Source organism: Palaemon carinicauda, chromosome 40, assembly GCF_036898095.1.
Source record: "Palaemon carinicauda isolate YSFRI2023 chromosome 40, ASM3689809v2, whole genome shotgun sequence".
Classification (NCBI taxonomy): Eukaryota; Metazoa; Arthropoda; class Malacostraca; order Decapoda; family Palaemonidae; genus Palaemon; species Palaemon carinicauda.
The window spans coordinates 59436198-59455450 of record NC_090764.1 but is presented as its reverse complement, the minus strand read 5'-3'; the positions used below and the strand labels follow the sequence as shown (position 1 = coordinate 59455450).

Genomic DNA, 19253 nt, shown 5'->3' with positions numbered 1-19253 from the left:
TCAGCTTAAAAATATTACAAAGCCCTTTTAGGCCTTCTAAGCTTTGTCCAAACCTTCCATTTAGTCGTTCTAGCTTCCATTAATAGCAATCCTAGTAGATTTGAGGAAATTCCGGTACTTTCAGGCACAAGTGAAAAAATTCCTCTCTAAACCCTCCGGCAAAGTTCCTATGTTAGGCTTACCTAACCTAACGTTTTCCAGCGAGATAAGTCTGTACACCAGTAAAAACAGGTACTTTCCTGTCAAGGATGGCTGCAATTCCTTTGAAGATCGTCGTGGATACTGTAGGCTCGAAAATAACAATAGTGTAGGCTTTTGTGGACGGCTAGATTCAAATGTCCTAGGAGGTGTCAATAACTCAGGTCTGTTTACTCAAAAAATAAAGTTTGTCAAGTCAACCTTGTCATCCACAATCTTGCCAAACACTCTGACAGTGTAATTCTTACAGTAGTAACATCTTCACAAACGGGAATGCGTTTGAAATCAGGTTAACACAATATTCAAACAACCGGGGGGAATTGTGGACATCTTTATTGCGTGTAAACAAACATACAAATATGAAGTGCGACAAGTGCACGGCATACAACAGTTAGTACCAGTGGGAGTGAGTCGTTAGTTCTCAAATTATACTTAGCTTATCTCAGAAACACTTACAGTTCATAGGTATCGTCTAAGCTAGATATTTCTAACATAGAGTAACCTAACCTAACCTCATTAACGAAACATCAATTATCAATTGTTTGAAGAAACTTTAGTTCTATGTTTCTGTAGCTTGCGATTAAAGGAGGGTTGAAGATTTTTTTCAATACAGGGTGATAACAAGCACCACTGCAAGCAGTCATTTTAGATCATTGCATTCACCAAAATAAAAAACGGATTTTGACTTAGGAAAAATCTATTTTTGGCTGCTTCCTACTGTATAATATTTCTGCGAGTGATATTACAAGAGAGTTATTGTTAGTTATCACGGGTTCTAACCCCCGGAACGACTATCCGAAGATATCGTGTATAATCAGGGACGTATCCGAAGATAACCATAGATATCTGCACCCCCAATAGACTTCACCCAGTCTAATCCACTAAGGGGAAGGATAAGTGAGGAGCCGTTACATATCCTCTCACCTTACGGTACCCTCGTACATCTCTGGCGCCTTATTCCACATCGCAGCGGAACTACTGTGAAAAAAGGAGAATCCTACGAGGAATCGGGGAGGGACGTCGTAACGGGTGGGCCATCAGGGCGACATGGCTATCTCACCAAAAAAAAGATTTTTCCTACGTCAAAATCCGTTTTTTGGGCTCGAAGCAGGTCGTCCTGATGAAAGTATACCGGAGAATAACCAATTACTCGGTAAGAGGCCTTGGGGCAAGGTCCCAATACCGAAATGCACTAACTGGATTACTCCCTCAAAGCATAAGTATCAAACTCAACCTTTACTAATGCCTATCATTCTTCTTATTTCCTCATTTTCCAGTCTTTCAAGCAGTGGTATTCTCATAATCCACCTCAGTATTCCTATCTCTGTTCTCTAAAGTTTTGCTTCCTCTTTTCATCTTAAAGCCCACGTTTCTGATCCATCCCTAAACACTGGTCTTATAACTGTGATATAAATCTTGATTTTTAGCTTGATTAGCATTCTCTTATCACATACCATTCTCACTACCTCCCTCCGCTTCCCCAGGGCTGTTATTATCCCAACTCAAGCCTCACATCCTTCCTCTTGACTTATAGTAAATCCCATGTTTGTACAATGTTTCACCTGTTTCATAACCGAGCCTCTAATTTCATGTATGACTATCCTTTCCATACCTTCCTTACTGTTCATCATAACCTAAGTTTTATCCACATTTACCCTCAGGCCACTTCCTCCAAAGACTGTTGCTACTCTATGAAACCTTCTCTGTAAGTCTTCCTTATTTTCAGCATTAATCTCCTAATAAATTGCTTATTGCAATTCCCACAGCTCTTCATTTCTAATCTCTTTACTTAACACTTCCATGTCCAGCACAAATAGAAACGGGCGTAATGCTGATCACTGATGTAATCCAACACTAACTTCAAAGGTTACTGTTTCTCCAACTACTGTTATTACTTTGATCCTTGTTCTTTTGTACATAATCTGAACCATTCTAACAAACCTCTCTGGAACTCTCCTCTTCCTCAAGCCCCGAAACATGATTTCTATCATAAGCTTCTGGTTCTCCTCTAGCCTCTTTTCTTGTGGCTGACTTGCTATAAAAATGGCATCCACAGTCCCTTTCCCCCTCACGAATCCATACTGCTGTTTCAAAATCTGTACAATTTCTCTCAAGCTCTCATCTAGTACCCTCTCAAAAAATTTCATACAATGCTCTATTAGTTCAATTCCCCTGTGGTTACCACATTCCATGACATCCCTTTTCTGCAAAAATATAAATACCATTACAATCTCATTCTAGCCTTTAGGCATTATTTCCTTTTCCCATACTGTTCTTAATAAATCCAGCATCCATTCTTCCCCTCATGTAGGTAGTATATTGACCATTTCAATGGTGCTTTACCATTCTTAGTTTTTCTCAATGCCCGCTTCACTTCTCTATTCCATCTCTCCATCACTGGCCCCTCCACCTCTTTGCTTCTCCCAGGTCCTCTCTCTCATTTCCAGTATTCAATAGTTGTTCAAAATACTCTCTCCATCTCCTCTTAATGTCTTCATCCCGATGCAATATATTTCCCAATTATAGATATAATTTTCTCTTTCCCTTGTTCCTAGGCTTCAATTCAATTGCTCTACCACTCTTCCAAAAGTTATATGTAGGTTGGCAAGGGCACCAGCCACCTGCTGAGCTACTACTGCTAGAGAGTTATTGGGTCCTTTGACTGACCAGGCAGTACTACATTGGATCCTTTTATCTGGTTACGGCTAATTTTTCCTTTGCCTACTGTAAGGATATCGTTTTCCCCGTTGTGTTTCCCTCGCCTGGACACACTTCTGCAAATTGTAATTTTATTATTTGTGCCACACAGTGGCTTTTTGTCTCATGATGTTGCGCTCTTTGAGAGCTTTGTTTTAAGGTATATAATTGTATATTTCCTTAGGCTACCGCCTTATTGTTTGATGATTTGTCTCATGTAAAAAACACAATGATTTTGACAGTTGGAGCAGTTTCCCTTCCGGGGCTACTTATCCGTCCGCACTCTGTAACTTAGTGACCGTTGCAAGTTTAATAAACCGTCAGTCCTTCTCCATTCGTCTTGCTGGCCTCACAACTGGTGACCCCCAAGATGATGGTAACACATGGCAGTTTTGGCTGGCCATTAACGGACTAAATACGGCTGCATTACCTTCGTATATATCCTTTTGCCAATAACCTTTAACGACGTTTTTTGGCTTTATCCGACACTTCGTTTTTTTTTTTTTTTTTTTTTTTTTTTTTTTTTTTTTTTTTTCCGTGAGGCAGCAACGATGAGTATATCTAACATAACCAGCTCAAGCCCTTGGCCCAATGCATCAACGAACCATGATGAAACCACCCAGCCCATCGTGCCCAGCAACCATTTAGCTGTGCTAGAATGAGATTGTAATGGTATTTATATTTTTGCAGAAAAGGGATGTCATGGAATGTGGTAACCACAGGGGAATTGAACTAATAGAGCATTGTATGAAATTTTTTGAGAGGGTACTAGATGAGAGCTTGAGAGAAATTGTACAGATTTTGAAACAGCAGTATGGATTCATGAGGGGGAAAGGGACTGTGGATGCCATTTTTATAGCAAGTCAGCCACAAGAAAAGAGGCTAGAGGAGAACCAGAAGCTTATGATAGAAATCATGTTTCGGGGCTTGAGGAAGAGGAGAGTTCCAGAGAGGTTTGTTAGAATGGTTCAGATTATGTACAAAAGAACAAGGATCAAAGTAATAACAGTAGTTGGAGAAACAGTAACCTTTGAAGTTAGTGTTGGATTACATCAGTGATCAGCATTACGCCCGTTTCTATTTGTGCTGGACATGGAAGTGTTAAGTAAAGAGATTAGAAATGAAGAGCTGTGGGAATTGCAATAAGCAATTTATTAGGAGATTAATGCTGAAAATAAGGAAGACTTACAGAGAAGGTTTCATAGAGTAGCAACAGTCTTTGGAGGAAGTGGCCTGAGGGTAAATGTGGATAAAACTTAGGTTATGATGAACAGTAAGGAAGGTATGGAAAGGATAGTCATACATGAAATTAGAGGCTCGGTTATGAAACAGGTGAAACATTGTACAAACATGGGATTTACTATAAGTCAAGAGGAAGGATGTGAGGCTTGAGTTGGGATAATAACAGCCCTGGGGAAGCGGAGGGAGGTAGTGAGAATGGTATGTGATAAGAGAATGCTAATCAAGCTAAAAATCAAGATTTATATCACAGTTATAAGACCAGTGTTTAGGTATGGATCAGAAACGTGGGCTTTAAGATGAAAAGAGGAAGCAAAGCTTTAGAGAACAGAGATAGGAATACTGATGTGGATTATGAGAATACCACTGCTTGAAAGACTGGAAAATGAGGAAATAAGAAGAATGATAGGCATTAGTAAAGACTACAGATGTGTTAAGAGAGTCACGACTGAGATGGTATTGGCACGTTTTGTGGATGGATAGTAGGGAGGGAGTGAGGAGGGTTTGGGAGGAACCTGTTGGGCTGAGGGATGAAGATCGAGAAGGAGGCAGATAATTAAATGGTGGGATAAGGTGAAGGATGATCTTCAGAGAAGAAGTTGGATGAAAGAGGATGTCTTTGATAGAAGGCATTGCAGAGGGAGGATCAGGCAACCAACCCCTTAATGTATGGATAACAGTGGTAAAGCAGAAGAGATTGGACATCTATGTATGCTTATATGGAGGGCTGCATTTTTTTTATTTTTAATTGAAAGAGTTTCATACCCTCTCAATAATTGTAAGTTTGCCTTCTTGGAGGATTGTATGATAAGGTAAGTACCATGGTACTGATTGTTGTTTCAATGCAGAAGATAGGGCTACTTAATGTAATGATGGTGCTGGGTGGCAGCCCCGATAAGATCCTTGAGCATAGTCTGATGGAAGGATTGCCGATGATTATCCTTAATGATTTTTATCCTAAATTCAAGAAGTGTTAACCAATTTCTCTCATATCCTTTACCTCTCATAATGGGGATTGTCAGAAAACTCCATGAGAAGGTTGAATGCTTCTCATATCTTGTTGAACCTAGGCATGTTAGGACTGGCATCATCCCAATCATCTTTGTTGTAAGCAGCGCAGGTACCAGTAGCAGCAGCAGTGATCTTCTCGTTAGACATTTGGTAACACCCAGAATCAATACTGTTTTCATCCAAAAATTCATGAATGTTGTCATTCATGAACTTTTGTCGAAAATCTGCGACCTTGAACCCACAAAGATTGACTGAAACCACTTGTTCAGAATTATCCAATGGCAAACATGTTCAAAGAAAAGAGCAGAAAGCTCCAAGCAAGTACCTAGATGTAAATTGCAGACCTGTGGGAGTAGTTTTTTAGATCATGCAGAAGATGCTCCCCTCATCATTCTACGCCATCAAAACTTCATTCGGGAACTATTTTCAGTAGTGCCTAGTTGCTGCCCAGATAATCCCTTGGTCCACTAATTGAAATAAGCATAGGATTAGGAAGTAAGAAAAAAGACACCTAATATGTCTGTCTCTTTCAATCAATTCTTGCCTGGTAGGATGCATAAACACATTGGAAAGTAGGAGTCTCTACCCAAACTCGAGGAGTAACAAGGTTCATTGTTTGATAATTAATAACACCCTATCATAAATGGTTGTTAAACTAATCTTTATTAATATTTGACATGGGCCAAGCTTTCAGAAACATCAAATGACACCTATTCACAAATCACCGTGGGTGCTTAAAGTACCTAACTTGTAAGATAATGAGAGCCGTACAAGATGGCCAGGATGCTAAGAATTGGAAATTCAAAGGATGTCCTGACAACCAGGCGGGGTCCGACCGACCAACTCCAGAGGACAAAGTCCCCCAGGTATGGGAGAGGATAGGAAAGAGCCGATGACTATTCTAAGGCTGCAGCTAAGGTGCCAGAAAGAAAGACCCATAGCCAACACATAGCCAGTGGTAGAAAAACTTATGCTGACGAGACTGGAAGCAGAGACAAAAGGTGACACTTCTGCCTAGATAGGCTAACCAGGCTAGGGAGTCAAGACTCCACAGCAAGAGGGACATAGTACAGGACAGTAAGCTGCAGACACAGAACAGGCATCTGCCCGGATGGCAGAGGAGGACCCCAAGGGGTACCAACTCTACGCCTAGATAGGATTAGGCCATAAGGAGAACTGTCTAGGAAAGTTTAGTCTACCTAGTAGATGAGGAAAAACTCAAAAGCTAGGGTAAGAGGACAAGAGGAACATAGTTCCCAGTACAGTCAGGTTATGTCCTAACTAGGACGGGGAAAGGGCAGAAAAAACACCCAAGGGTTGTCTCTAAAGAAGCAGAGAGATTTAGTCCAGGGAAGGGGAAAATCTCGCCTACCTACGGCCAAAAAAGTTAGCCTACAAGGTATCCTGTCCAAGGATGGAGACGAAGCATACTTCAGCTGTCATGGGACTAGACAGGGATGGGAACAAAGATCCATAGTAATTAGGAACACTAACAGACACAACAGTAAGGGAAAAAGGGTTGGTGATGGGATACTCAGAAATTGAGCCAACTGCAACATTAGAACAGGAATAGTGCTCCAAGGGGTCTGCAGTGATAGGGCACAGAGGACAAGTTCTCACAACCAGGCACAGCCTACCAAAGACTAAGAGGGAAGTCTAAGAATGGTTAAGGTGACACCAGGGGTCTACCTATCAGCATAGAACAGGGGGTAAGGCGTTCTAATGTGTAAACATAAGTAAACATGGGAAATAGGTTCCCAAGACATGTGCCGCCTCGCCCCACATATAGGCTAAGTGGAAAGGGACAACAGTCACCCTAAGAAAACTGAAAACACTATCCAGCTCCCAGAGGGACCTTCAAGAATGCAGCTCCTCGCCATGACAAGTCGACAGCATAGGAGGATAGTCAGCCTCACCAAACCAGAAAGGTTAAGTGATAGAAGGGGATGGTGCATAAGTGAAAACGTATCAGGCATGGCCGCTGGCTGGGGTACTGAGCTAGCCTAAGTCAATGCCGATAAAAAAAAACACAAGAATTACCAAAAACGGGAGGTGGGATACCCACAATCATACCACACTGTAAAAGAATAATGTAAAACATATTCCTACAATAATATGACTAAATAACTAAGCCTTTCTGAGCGATTTGGTAACATGGTGTAATGGCGCTAACCACATGCCGGCCACAAAACAATCAAAGCATTTAAACTAAAAATACACGGGGTGGAGATACGTAATTCTCCAACACACAAAAAGGAGGGTACTCAACTTAGTCAATGAGGAAAAAGCCTAAGCATCCATGATCGAAAATTGTTCAAAAAGCTAAGAAAAAACAGGTAGAAGCTCCCCAAGCAATCGTTAAAAATTATCCTGCGAAGAGGGAATGGTTCAACAGGATACGTGTTAGTTGTAGCACACTGAGATCGGTAGTTGTAACGGCTCGCTTGCCCACGTATTCCACCCTCTACCTTATCCTTCGAGACAAGGTTAAATCTATTCGGGGAAGGATAACCATGGCTTGTTATTAACACATCCCTGATTTATACACGATATCTCTCGGGATATTCGCTCTGGAGGTCAGAACTCCATCGATATCTCTAGGGTAAAATTTCTCTGGTATATCACTCGTAGAAATATCCTAAGGAGAAGCTGCCAACGAGGAATTTCCATCAGCTTAAAAATATTACAAAGCCCTTTTAGGCCTTCTAAGCTTTGTCCAAACCTTCCATTTAGTCGTTCTAGCTTCCATTAATAGCAATCCTAGTAGATTTGAGGAAATTCCGGTACTTTCAGGCACAAGTGAAAAAATTCCTCTCTAAACCCTCCGGCAAAGTTCCTATGTTAGGCTTACCTAACCTAACGTTTTCCAGCGAGATAAGTCTGTACACCAGTAAAAACAGGTACTTTCCTGTCAAGGATGGCTGCAATTCCTTTGAAGATCGTCGTGGATACTGTAGGCTCGAAAATAACAATAGTGTAGGCTTTTGTGGACGGCTAGATTCAAATGTCCTAGGAGGTGTCAATAACTCAGGTCTGTTTACTCAAAAAATAAAGTTTGTCAAGTCAACCTTGTCATCCACAATCTTGCCAAACACTCTGACAGTGTAATTCTTACAGTAGTAACATCTTCACAAACGGGAATGCGTTTGAAATCAGGTTAACACAATATTCAAACAACCGGGGGGAATTGTGGACATCTTTATTGCGTGTAAACAAACATACAAATATGAAGTGCGACAAGTGCACGGCATACAACAGTTAGTACCAGTGGGAGTGAGTCGTTAGTTCTCAAATTATACTTAGCTTATCTCAGAAACACTTACAGTTCATAGGTATCGTCTAAGCTAGATATTTCTAACATAGAGTAACCTAACCTAACCTCATTAACGAAACATCAATTATCAATTGTTTGAAGAAACTTTAGTTCTATGTTTCTGTAGCTTGCGATTAAAGGAGGGTTGAAGATTTTTTTCAATACAGGGTGATAACAAGCACCACTGCAAGCAGTCATTTTAGATCATTGCATTCACCAAAATAAAAAACGGATTTTGACTTAGGAAAAATCTATTTTTGGCTGCTTCCTACTGTATAATATTTCTGCGAGTGATATTACAAGAGAGTTATTGTTAGTTATCACGGGTTCTAACCCCCGGAACGACTATCCGAAGATATCGTGTATAATCAGGGACGTATCCGAAGATAACCATAGATATCTGCACCCCCAATAGACTTCACCCAGTCTAATCCACTAAGGGGAAGGATAAGTGAGGAGCCGTTACATATCCTCTCACCTTACGGTACCCTCGTACATCTCTGGCGCCTTATTCCACATCGCAGCGGAACTACTGTGAAAAAAGGAGAATCCTACGAGGAATCGGGGAGGGACGTCGTAACGGGTGGGCCATCAGGGCGACATGGCTATCTCACCAAAAAAAAGATTTTTCCTACGTCAAAATCCGTTTTTTGGGCTCGAAGCAGGTCGTCCTGATGAAAGTATACCGGAGAATAACCAATTACTCGGTAAGAGGCCTTGGGGCAAGGTCCCAATACCGAAATGCACTAACTGGATTACTCCCTCAAAGCATAAGTATCAAACTCAACCTTTACTAATGCCTATCATTCTTCTTATTTCCTCATTTTCCAGTCTTTCAAGCAGTGGTATTCTCATAATCCACCTCAGTATTCCTATCTCTGTTCTCTAAAGTTTTGCTTCCTCTTTTCATCTTAAAGCCCACGTTTCTGATCCATCCCTAAACACTGGTCTTATAACTGTGATATAAATCTTGATTTTTAGCTTGATTAGCATTCTCTTATCACATACCATTCTCACTACCTCCCTCCGCTTCCCCAGGGCTGTTATTATCCCAACTCAAGCCTCACATCCTTCCTCTTGACTTATAGTAAATCCCATGTTTGTACAATGTTTCACCTGTTTCATAACCGAGCCTCTAATTTCATGTATGACTATCCTTTCCATACCTTCCTTACTGTTCATCATAACCTAAGTTTTATCCACATTTACCCTCAGGCCACTTCCTCCAAAGACTGTTGCTACTCTATGAAACCTTCTCTGTAAGTCTTCCTTATTTTCAGCATTAATCTCCTAATAAATTGCTTATTGCAATTCCCACAGCTCTTCATTTCTAATCTCTTTACTTAACACTTCCATGTCCAGCACAAATAGAAACGGGCGTAATGCTGATCACTGATGTAATCCAACACTAACTTCAAAGGTTACTGTTTCTCCAACTACTGTTATTACTTTGATCCTTGTTCTTTTGTACATAATCTGAACCATTCTAACAAACCTCTCTGGAACTCTCCTCTTCCTCAAGCCCCGAAACATGATTTCTATCATAAGCTTCTGGTTCTCCTCTAGCCTCTTTTCTTGTGGCTGACTTGCTATAAAAATGGCATCCACAGTCCCTTTCCCCCTCACGAATCCATACTGCTGTTTCAAAATCTGTACAATTTCTCTCAAGCTCTCATCTAGTACCCTCTCAAAAAATTTCATACAATGCTCTATTAGTTCAATTCCCCTGTGGTTACCACATTCCATGACATCCCTTTTCTGCAAAAATATAAATACCATTACAATCTCATTCTAGCCTTTAGGCATTATTTCCTTTTCCCATACTGTTCTTAATAAATCCAGCATCCATTCTTCCCCTCATGTAGGTAGTATATTGACCATTTCAATGGTGCTTTACCATTCTTAGTTTTTCTCAATGCCCGCTTCACTTCTCTATTCCATCTCTCCATCACTGGCCCCTCCACCTCTTTGCTTCTCCCAGGTCCTCTCTCTCATTTCCAGTATTCAATAGTTGTTCAAAATACTCTCTCCATCTCCTCTTAATGTCTTCATCCCGATGCAATATATTTCCCAATTATAGATATAATTTTCTCTTTCCCTTGTTCCTAGGCTTCAATTCAATTGCTCTACCACTCTTCCAAAAGTTATATGTAGGTTGGCAAGGGCACCAGCCACCTGCTGAGCTACTACTGCTAGAGAGTTATTGGGTCCTTTGACTGACCAGGCAGTACTACATTGGATCCTTTTATCTGGTTACGGCTAATTTTTCCTTTGCCTACTGTAAGGATATCGTTTTCCCCGTTGTGTTTCCCTCGCCTGGACACACTTCTGCAAATTGTAATTTTATTATTTGTGCCACACAGTGGCTTTTTGTCTCATGATGTTGCGCTCTTTGAGAGCTTTGTTTTAAGGTATATAATTGTATATTTCCTTAGGCTACCGCCTTATTGTTTGATGATTTGTCTCATGTAAAAAACACAATGATTTTGACAGTTGGAGCAGTTTCCCTTCCGGGGCTACTTATCCGTCCGCACTCTGTAACTTAGTGACCGTTGCAAGTTTAATAAACCGTCAGTCCTTCTCCATTCGTCTTGCTGGCCTCACAACTGGTGACCCCCAAGATGATGGTAACACATGGCAGTTTTGGCTGGCCATTAACGGACTAAATACGGCTGCATTACCTTCGTATATATCCTTTTGCCAATAACCTTTAACGACGTTTTTTGGCTTTATCCGACACTTCGTTTTTTTTTTTTTTTTTTTTTTTTTTTTTTTTTTTTTTTTTCCGTGAGGCAGCAACGATGAGTATATCTAACATAACCAGCTCAAGCCCTTGGCCCAATGCATCAACGAACCATGATGAAACCACCCAGCCCATCGTGCCCAGCAACCATTTAGCTGTGCTAGAATGAGATTGTAATGGTATTTATATTTTTGCAGAAAAGGGATGTCATGGAATGTGGTAACCACAGGGGAATTGAACTAATAGAGCATTGTATGAAATTTTTTGAGAGGGTACTAGATGAGAGCTTGAGAGAAATTGTACAGATTTTGAAACAGCAGTATGGATTCATGAGGGGGAAAGGGACTGTGGATGCCATTTTTATAGCAAGTCAGCCACAAGAAAAGAGGCTAGAGGAGAACCAGAAGCTTATGATAGAAATCATGTTTCGGGGCTTGAGGAAGAGGAGAGTTCCAGAGAGGTTTGTTAGAATGGTTCAGATTATGTACAAAAGAACAAGGATCAAAGTAATAACAGTAGTTGGAGAAACAGTAACCTTTGAAGTTAGTGTTGGATTACATCAGTGATCAGCATTACGCCCGTTTCTATTTGTGCTGGACATGGAAGTGTTAAGTAAAGAGATTAGAAATGAAGAGCTGTGGGAATTGCAATAAGCAATTTATTAGGAGATTAATGCTGAAAATAAGGAAGACTTACAGAGAAGGTTTCATAGAGTAGCAACAGTCTTTGGAGGAAGTGGCCTGAGGGTAAATGTGGATAAAACTTAGGTTATGATGAACAGTAAGGAAGGTATGGAAAGGATAGTCATACATGAAATTAGAGGCTCGGTTATGAAACAGGTGAAACATTGTACAAACATGGGATTTACTATAAGTCAAGAGGAAGGATGTGAGGCTTGAGTTGGGATAATAACAGCCCTGGGGAAGCGGAGGGAGGTAGTGAGAATGGTATGTGATAAGAGAATGCTAATCAAGCTAAAAATCAAGATTTATATCACAGTTATAAGACCAGTGTTTAGGTATGGATCAGAAACGTGGGCTTTAAGATGAAAAGAGGAAGCAAAGCTTTAGAGAACAGAGATAGGAATACTGATGTGGATTATGAGAATACCACTGCTTGAAAGACTGGAAAATGAGGAAATAAGAAGAATGATAGGCATTAGTAAAGACTACAGATGTGTTAAGAGAGTCACGACTGAGATGGTATTGGCACGTTTTGTGGATGGATAGTAGGGAGGGAGTGAGGAGGGTTTGGGAGGAACCTGTTGGGCTGAGGGATGAAGATCGAGAAGGAGGCAGATAATTAAATGGTGGGATAAGGTGAAGGATGATCTTCAGAGAAGAAGTTGGATGAAAGAGGATGTCTTTGATAGAAGGCATTGCAGAGGGAGGATCAGGCAACCAACCCCTTAATGTATGGATAACAGTGGTAAAGCAGAAGAGATTGGACATCTATGTATGCTTATATGGAGGGCTGCATTTTTTTTATTTTTAATTGAAAGAGTTTCATACCCTCTCAATAATTGTAAGTTTGCCTTCTTGGAGGATTGTATGATAAGGTAAGTACCATGGTACTGATTGTTGTTTCAATGCAGAAGATAGGGCTACTTAATGTAATGATGGTGCTGGGTGGCAGCCCCGATAAGATCCTTGAGCATAGTCTGATGGAAGGATTGCCGATGATTATCCTTAATGATTTTTATCCTAAATTCAAGAAGTGTTAACCAATTTCTCTCATATCCTTTACCTCTCATAATGGGGATTGTCAGAAAACTCCATGAGAAGGTTGAATGCTTCTCATATCTTGTTGAACCTAGGCATGTTAGGACTGGCATCATCCCAATCATCTTTGTTGTAAGCAGCGCAGGTACCAGTAGCAGCAGCAGTGATCTTCTCGTTAGACATTTGGTAACACCCAGAATCAATACTGTTTTCATCCAAAAATTCATGAATGTTGTCATTCATGAACTTTTGTCGAAAATCTGCGACCTTGAACCCACAAAGATTGACTGAAACCACTTGTTCAGAATTATCCAATGGCAAACATGTTCAAAGAAAAGAGCAGAAAGCTCCAAGCAAGTACCTAGATGTAAATTGCAGACCTGTGGGAGTAGTTTTTTAGATCATGCAGAAGATGCTCCCCTCATCATTCTACGCCATCAAAACTTCATTCGGGAACTATTTTCAGTAGTGCCTAGTTGCTGCCCAGATAATCCCTTGGTCCACTAATTGAAATAAGCATAGGATTAGGAAGTAAGAAAAAAGACACCTAATATGTCTGTCTCTTTCAATCAATTCTTGCCTGGTAGGATGCATAAACACATTGGAAAGTAGGAGTCTCTACCCAAACTCGAGGAGTAACAAGGTTCATTGTTTGATAATTAATAACACCCTATCATAAATGGTTGTTAAACTAATCTTTATTAATATTTGACATGGGCCAAGCTTTCAGAAACATCAAATGACACCTATTCACAAATCACCGTGGGTGCTTAAAGTACCTAACTTGTAAGATAATGAGAGCCGTACAAGATGGCCAGGATGCTAAGAATTGGAAATTCAAAGGATGTCCTGACAACCAGGCGGGGTCCGACCGACCAACTCCAGAGGACAAAGTCCCCCAGGTATGGGAGAGGATAGGAAAGAGCCGATGACTATTCTAAGGCTGCAGCTAAGGTGCCAGAAAGAAAGACCCATAGCCAACACATAGCCAGTGGTAGAAAAACTTATGCTGACGAGACTGGAAGCAGAGACAAAAGGTGACACTTCTGCCTAGATAGGCTAACCAGGCTAGGGAGTCAAGACTCCACAGCAAGAGGGACATAGTACAGGACAGTAAGCTGCAGACACAGAACAGGCATCTGCCCGGATGGCAGAGGAGGACCCCAAGGGGTACCAACTCTACGCCTAGATAGGATTAGGCCATAAGGAGAACTGTCTAGGAAAGTTTAGTCTACCTAGTAGATGAGGAAAAACTCAAAAGCTAGGGTAAGAGGACAAGAGGAACATAGTTCCCAGTACAGTCAGGTTATGTCCTAACTAGGACGGGGAAAGGGCAGAAAAAACACCCAAGGGTTGTCTCTAAAGAAGCAGAGAGATTTAGTCCAGGGAAGGGGAAAATCTCGCCTACCTACGGCCAAAAAAGTTAGCCTACAAGGTATCCTGTCCAAGGATGGAGACGAAGCATACTTCAGCTGTCATGGGACTAGACAGGGATGGGAACAAAGATCCATAGTAATTAGGAACACTAACAGACACAACAGTAAGGGAAAAAGGGTTGGTGATGGGATACTCAGAAATTGAGCCAACTGCAACATTAGAACAGGAATAGTGCTCCAAGGGGTCTGCAGTGATAGGGCACAGAGGACAAGTTCTCACAACCAGGCACAGCCTACCAAAGACTAAGAGGGAAGTCTAAGAATGGTTAAGGTGACACCAGGGGTCTACCTATCAGCATAGAACAGGGGGTAAGGCGTTCTAATGTGTAAACATAAGTAAACATGGGAAATAGGTTCCCAAGACATGTGCCGCCTCGCCCCACATATAGGCTAAGTGGAAAGGGACAACAGTCACCCTAAGAAAACTGAAAACACTATCCAGCTCCCAGAGGGACCTTCAAGAATGCAGCTCCTCGCCATGACAAGTCGACAGCATAGGAGGATAGTCAGCCTCACCAAACCAGAAAGGTTAAGTGATAGAAGGGGATGGTGCATAAGTGAAAACGTATCAGGCATGGCCGCTGGCTGGGGTACTGAGCTAGCCTAAGTCAATGCCGATAAAAAAAAACACAAGAATTACCAAAAACGGGAGGTGGGATACCCACAATCATACCACACTGTAAAAGAATAATGTAAAACATATTCCTACAATAATATGACTAAATAACTAAGCCTTTCTGAGCGATTTGGTAACATGGTGTAATGGCGCTAACCACATGCCGGCCACAAAACAATCAAAGCATTTAAACTAAAAATACACGGGGTGGAGATACGTAATTCTCCAACACACAAAAAGGAGGGTACTCAACTTAGTCAATGAGGAAAAAGCCTAAGCATCCATGATCGAAAATTGTTCAAAAAGCTAAGAAAAAACAGGTAGAAGCTCCCCAAGCAATCGTTAAAAATTATCCTGCGAAGAGGGAATGGTTCAACAGGATACGTGTTAGTTGTAGCACACTGAGATCGGTAGTTGTAACGGCTCGCTTGCCCACGTATTCCACCCTCTACCTTATCCTTCGAGACAAGGTTAAATCTATTCGGGGAAGGATAACCATGGCTTGTTATTAACACATCCCTGATTTATACACGATATCTCTCGGGATATTCGCTCTGGAGGTCAGAACTCCATCGATATCTCTAGGGTAAAATTTCTCTGGTATATCACTCGTAGAAATATCCTAAGGAGAAGCTGCCAACGAGGAATTTCCATCAGCTTAAAAATATTACAAAGCCCTTTTAGGCCTTCTAAGCTTTGTCCAAACCTTCCATTTAGTCGTTCTAGCTTCCATTAATAGCAATCCTAGTAGATTTGAGGAAATTCCGGTACTTTCAGGCACAAGTGAAAAAATTCCTCTCTAAACCCTCCGGCAAAGTTCCTATGTTAGGCTTACCTAACCTAACGTTTTCCAGCGAGATAAGTCTGTACACCAGTAAAAACAGGTACTTTCCTGTCAAGGATGGCTGCAATTCCTTTGAAGATCGTCGTGGATACTGTAGGCTCGAAAATAACAATAGTGTAGGCTTTTGTGGACGGCTAGATTCAAATGTCCTAGGAGGTGTCAATAACTCAGGTCTGTTTACTCAAAAAATAAAGTTTGTCAAGTCAACCTTGTCATCCACAATCTTGCCAAACACTCTGACAGTGTAATTCTTACAGTAGTAACATCTTCACAAACGGGAATGCGTTTGAAATCAGGTTAACACAATATTCAAACAACCGGGGGGAATTGTGGACATCTTTATTGCGTGTAAACAAACATACAAATATGAAGTGCGACAAGTGCACGGCATACAACAGTTAGTACCAGTGGGAGTGAGTCGTTAGTTCTCAAATTATACTTAGCTTATCTCAGAAACACTTACAGTTCATAGGTATCGTCTAAGCTAGATATTTCTAACATAGAGTAACCTAACCTAACCTCATTAACGAAACATCAATTATCAATTGTTTGAAGAAACTTTAGTTCTATGTTTCTGTAGCTTGCGATTAAAGGAGGGTTGAAGATTTTTTTCAATACAGGGTGATAACAAGCACCACTGCAAGCAGTCATTTTAGATCATTGCATTCACCAAAATAAAAAACGGATTTTGACTTAGGAAAAATCTATTTTTGGCTGCTTCCTACTGTATAATATTTCTGCGAGTGATATTACAAGAGAGTTATTGTTAGTTATCACGGGTTCTAACCCCCGGAACGACTATCCGAAGATATCGTGTATAATCAGGGACGTATCCGAAGATAACCATAGATATCTGCACCCCCAATAGACTTCACCCAGTCTAATCCACTAAGGGGAAGGATAAGTGAGGAGCCGTTACATATCCTCTCACCTTACGGTACCCTCGTACATCTCTGGCGCCTTATTCCACATCGCAGCGGAACTACTGTGAAAAAAGGAGAATCCTACGAGGAATCGGGGAGGGACGTCGTAACGGGTGGGCCATCAGGGCGACATGGCTATCTCACCAAAAAAAAGATTTTTCCTACGTCAAAATCCGTTTTTTGGGCTCGAAGCAGGTCGTCCTGATGAAAGTATACCGGAGAATAACCAATTACTCGGTAAGAGGCCTTGGGGCAAGGTCCCAATACCGAAATGCACTAACTGGATTACTCCCTCAAAGCATAAGTATCAAACTCAACCTTTACTAATGCCTATCATTCTTCTTATTTCCTCATTTTCCAGTCTTTCAAGCAGTGGTATTCTCATAATCCACCTCAGTATTCCTATCTCTGTTCTCTAAAGTTTTGCTTCCTCTTTTCATCTTAAAGCCCACGTTTCTGATCCATCCCTAAACACTGGTCTTATAACTGTGATATAAATCTTGATTTTTAGCTTGATTAGCATTCTCTTATCACATACCATTCTCACTACCTCCCTCCGCTTCCCCAGGGCTGTTATTATCCCAACTCAAGCCTCACATCCTTCCTCTTGACTTATAGTAAATCCCATGTTTGTACAATGTTTCACCTGTTTCATAACCGAGCCTCTAATTTCATGTATGACTATCCTTTCCATACCTTCCTTACTGTTCATCATAACCTAAGTTTTATCCACATTTACCCTCAGGCCACTTCCTCCAAAGACTGTTGCTACTCTATGAAACCTTCTCTGTAAGTCTTCCTTATTTTCAGCATTAATCTCCTAATAAATTGCTTATTGCAATTCCCACAGCTCTTCATTTCTAATCTCTTTACTTAACACTTCCATGTCCAGCACAAATAGAAACGGGCGTAATGCTGATCACTGATGTAATCCAACACTAACTTCAAAGGTTACTGTTTCTCCAACTACTGTTATTACTTTGATCCTTGTTCTTTTGTACATAATCTGAACCATTCTAACAAACCTCTCTGGAACTCTCCTCTTCCTCAAGCCCCGAAACATGATTTCTATCATAAGCTTCTGGTTCTCCTCTAGCCTCTTTTCTTGTGGCTGACTTGCTATAAAAATGGCATCCACAGTCCCTTTCCCCCTCACGAATCCATACTGCTGTTTCAAAATCTGTACAATTTCTCTCAAGCTCTCATCTAGTACCCTCTCAAAAAATTTCATACAATGCTCTATTAGTTCAATTCCCCTGTGGTTACCACATTCCATGACATCCCTTTTCTGCAAAAATATAAATACCATTACAATCTCATTCTAGCCTTTAGGCATTATTTCCTTTTCCCATACTGTTCTTAATAAATCCAGCATCCATTCTTCCCCTCATGTAGGTAGTATATTGACCATTTCAATGGTGCTTTACCATTCTTAGTTTTTCTCAATGCCCGCTTCACTTCTCTATTCCATCTCTCCATCACTGGCCCCTCCACCTCTTTGCTTCTCCCAGGTCCTCTCTCTCATTTCCAGTATTCAATAGTTGTTCAAAATACTCTCTCCATCTCCTCTTAATGTCTTCATCCCGATGCAATATATTTCCCAATTATAGATATAATTTTCTCTTTCCCTTGTTCCTAGGCTTCAATTCAATTGCTCTACCACTCTTCCAAAAGTTATATGTAGGTTGGCAAGGGCACCAGCCACCTGCTGAGCTACTACTGCTAGAGAGTTATTGGGTCCTTTGACTGACCAGGCAGTACTACATTGGATCCTTTTATCTGGTTACGGCTAATTTTTCCTTTGCCTACTGTAAGGATATCGTTTTCCCCGTTGTGTTTCCCTCGCCTGGACACACTTCTGCAAATTGTAATTTTATTATTTGTGCCACACAGTGGCTTTTTGTCTCATGATGTTGCGCTCTTTGAGAGCTTTGTTTTAAGGTATATAATTGTATATTTCCTTAGGCTACCGCCTTATTGTTTGATGATTTGTCTCATGTAAAAAACACAATGATTTTGACAGTTGGAGCAGTTTCCCTTCCGGGGCTACTTATCCGTCCGCACTCTGTAACTTAGTGACCGTTGCAAGTTTAATAAACCGTCAGTCCTTCTCCATTCGTCTTGCTGGCCTCACAACTGGTGACCCCCAAGATGATGGTAACACATGGCAGTTTTGGCTGGCCATTAACGGACTAAATACGGCTGCATTACCTTCGTATATATCCTTTTGCCAATAACCTTTAACGACGTTTTTTGGCTTTATCCGACACTTCGTTTTTTTTTTTTTTTTTTTTTTTTTTTTTTTTTTTTTTTTCCGTGAGGCAGCAACGATGAGTATATCTAACATAACCAGCTCAAGCCCTTGGCCCAATGCATCAACGAACCATGATGAAACCACCCAGCCCATCGTGCCCAGCAACCATTTAGCTGTGCCCAAAGTCAAGCTGGCCCCGTTCTCACAGCATAACACTGCCTCATGGTTCCTGAGGGCGGACATACTCTTCAGGGTGGC

General features: G+C 41.1%; 1 protein-coding gene across 1 annotated transcript; it reads left to right on the top strand.

The window, feature by feature from the left end:
- Positions 1–5903: 5903 nt before the first annotated feature.
- On the top strand, positions 5904–11767 carry LOC137631930 (uncharacterized). Its single transcript, XM_068363932.1, has 2 exons — positions 5904–6011; positions 11399–11767. Exons 1-2 carry the CDS (start codon positions 5904–5906, stop codon positions 11765–11767), a joined length of 477 nt encoding a protein of 158 aa, XP_068220033.1.
- The last annotated feature ends 7486 nt before the right edge of the window (positions 11768–19253 follow it).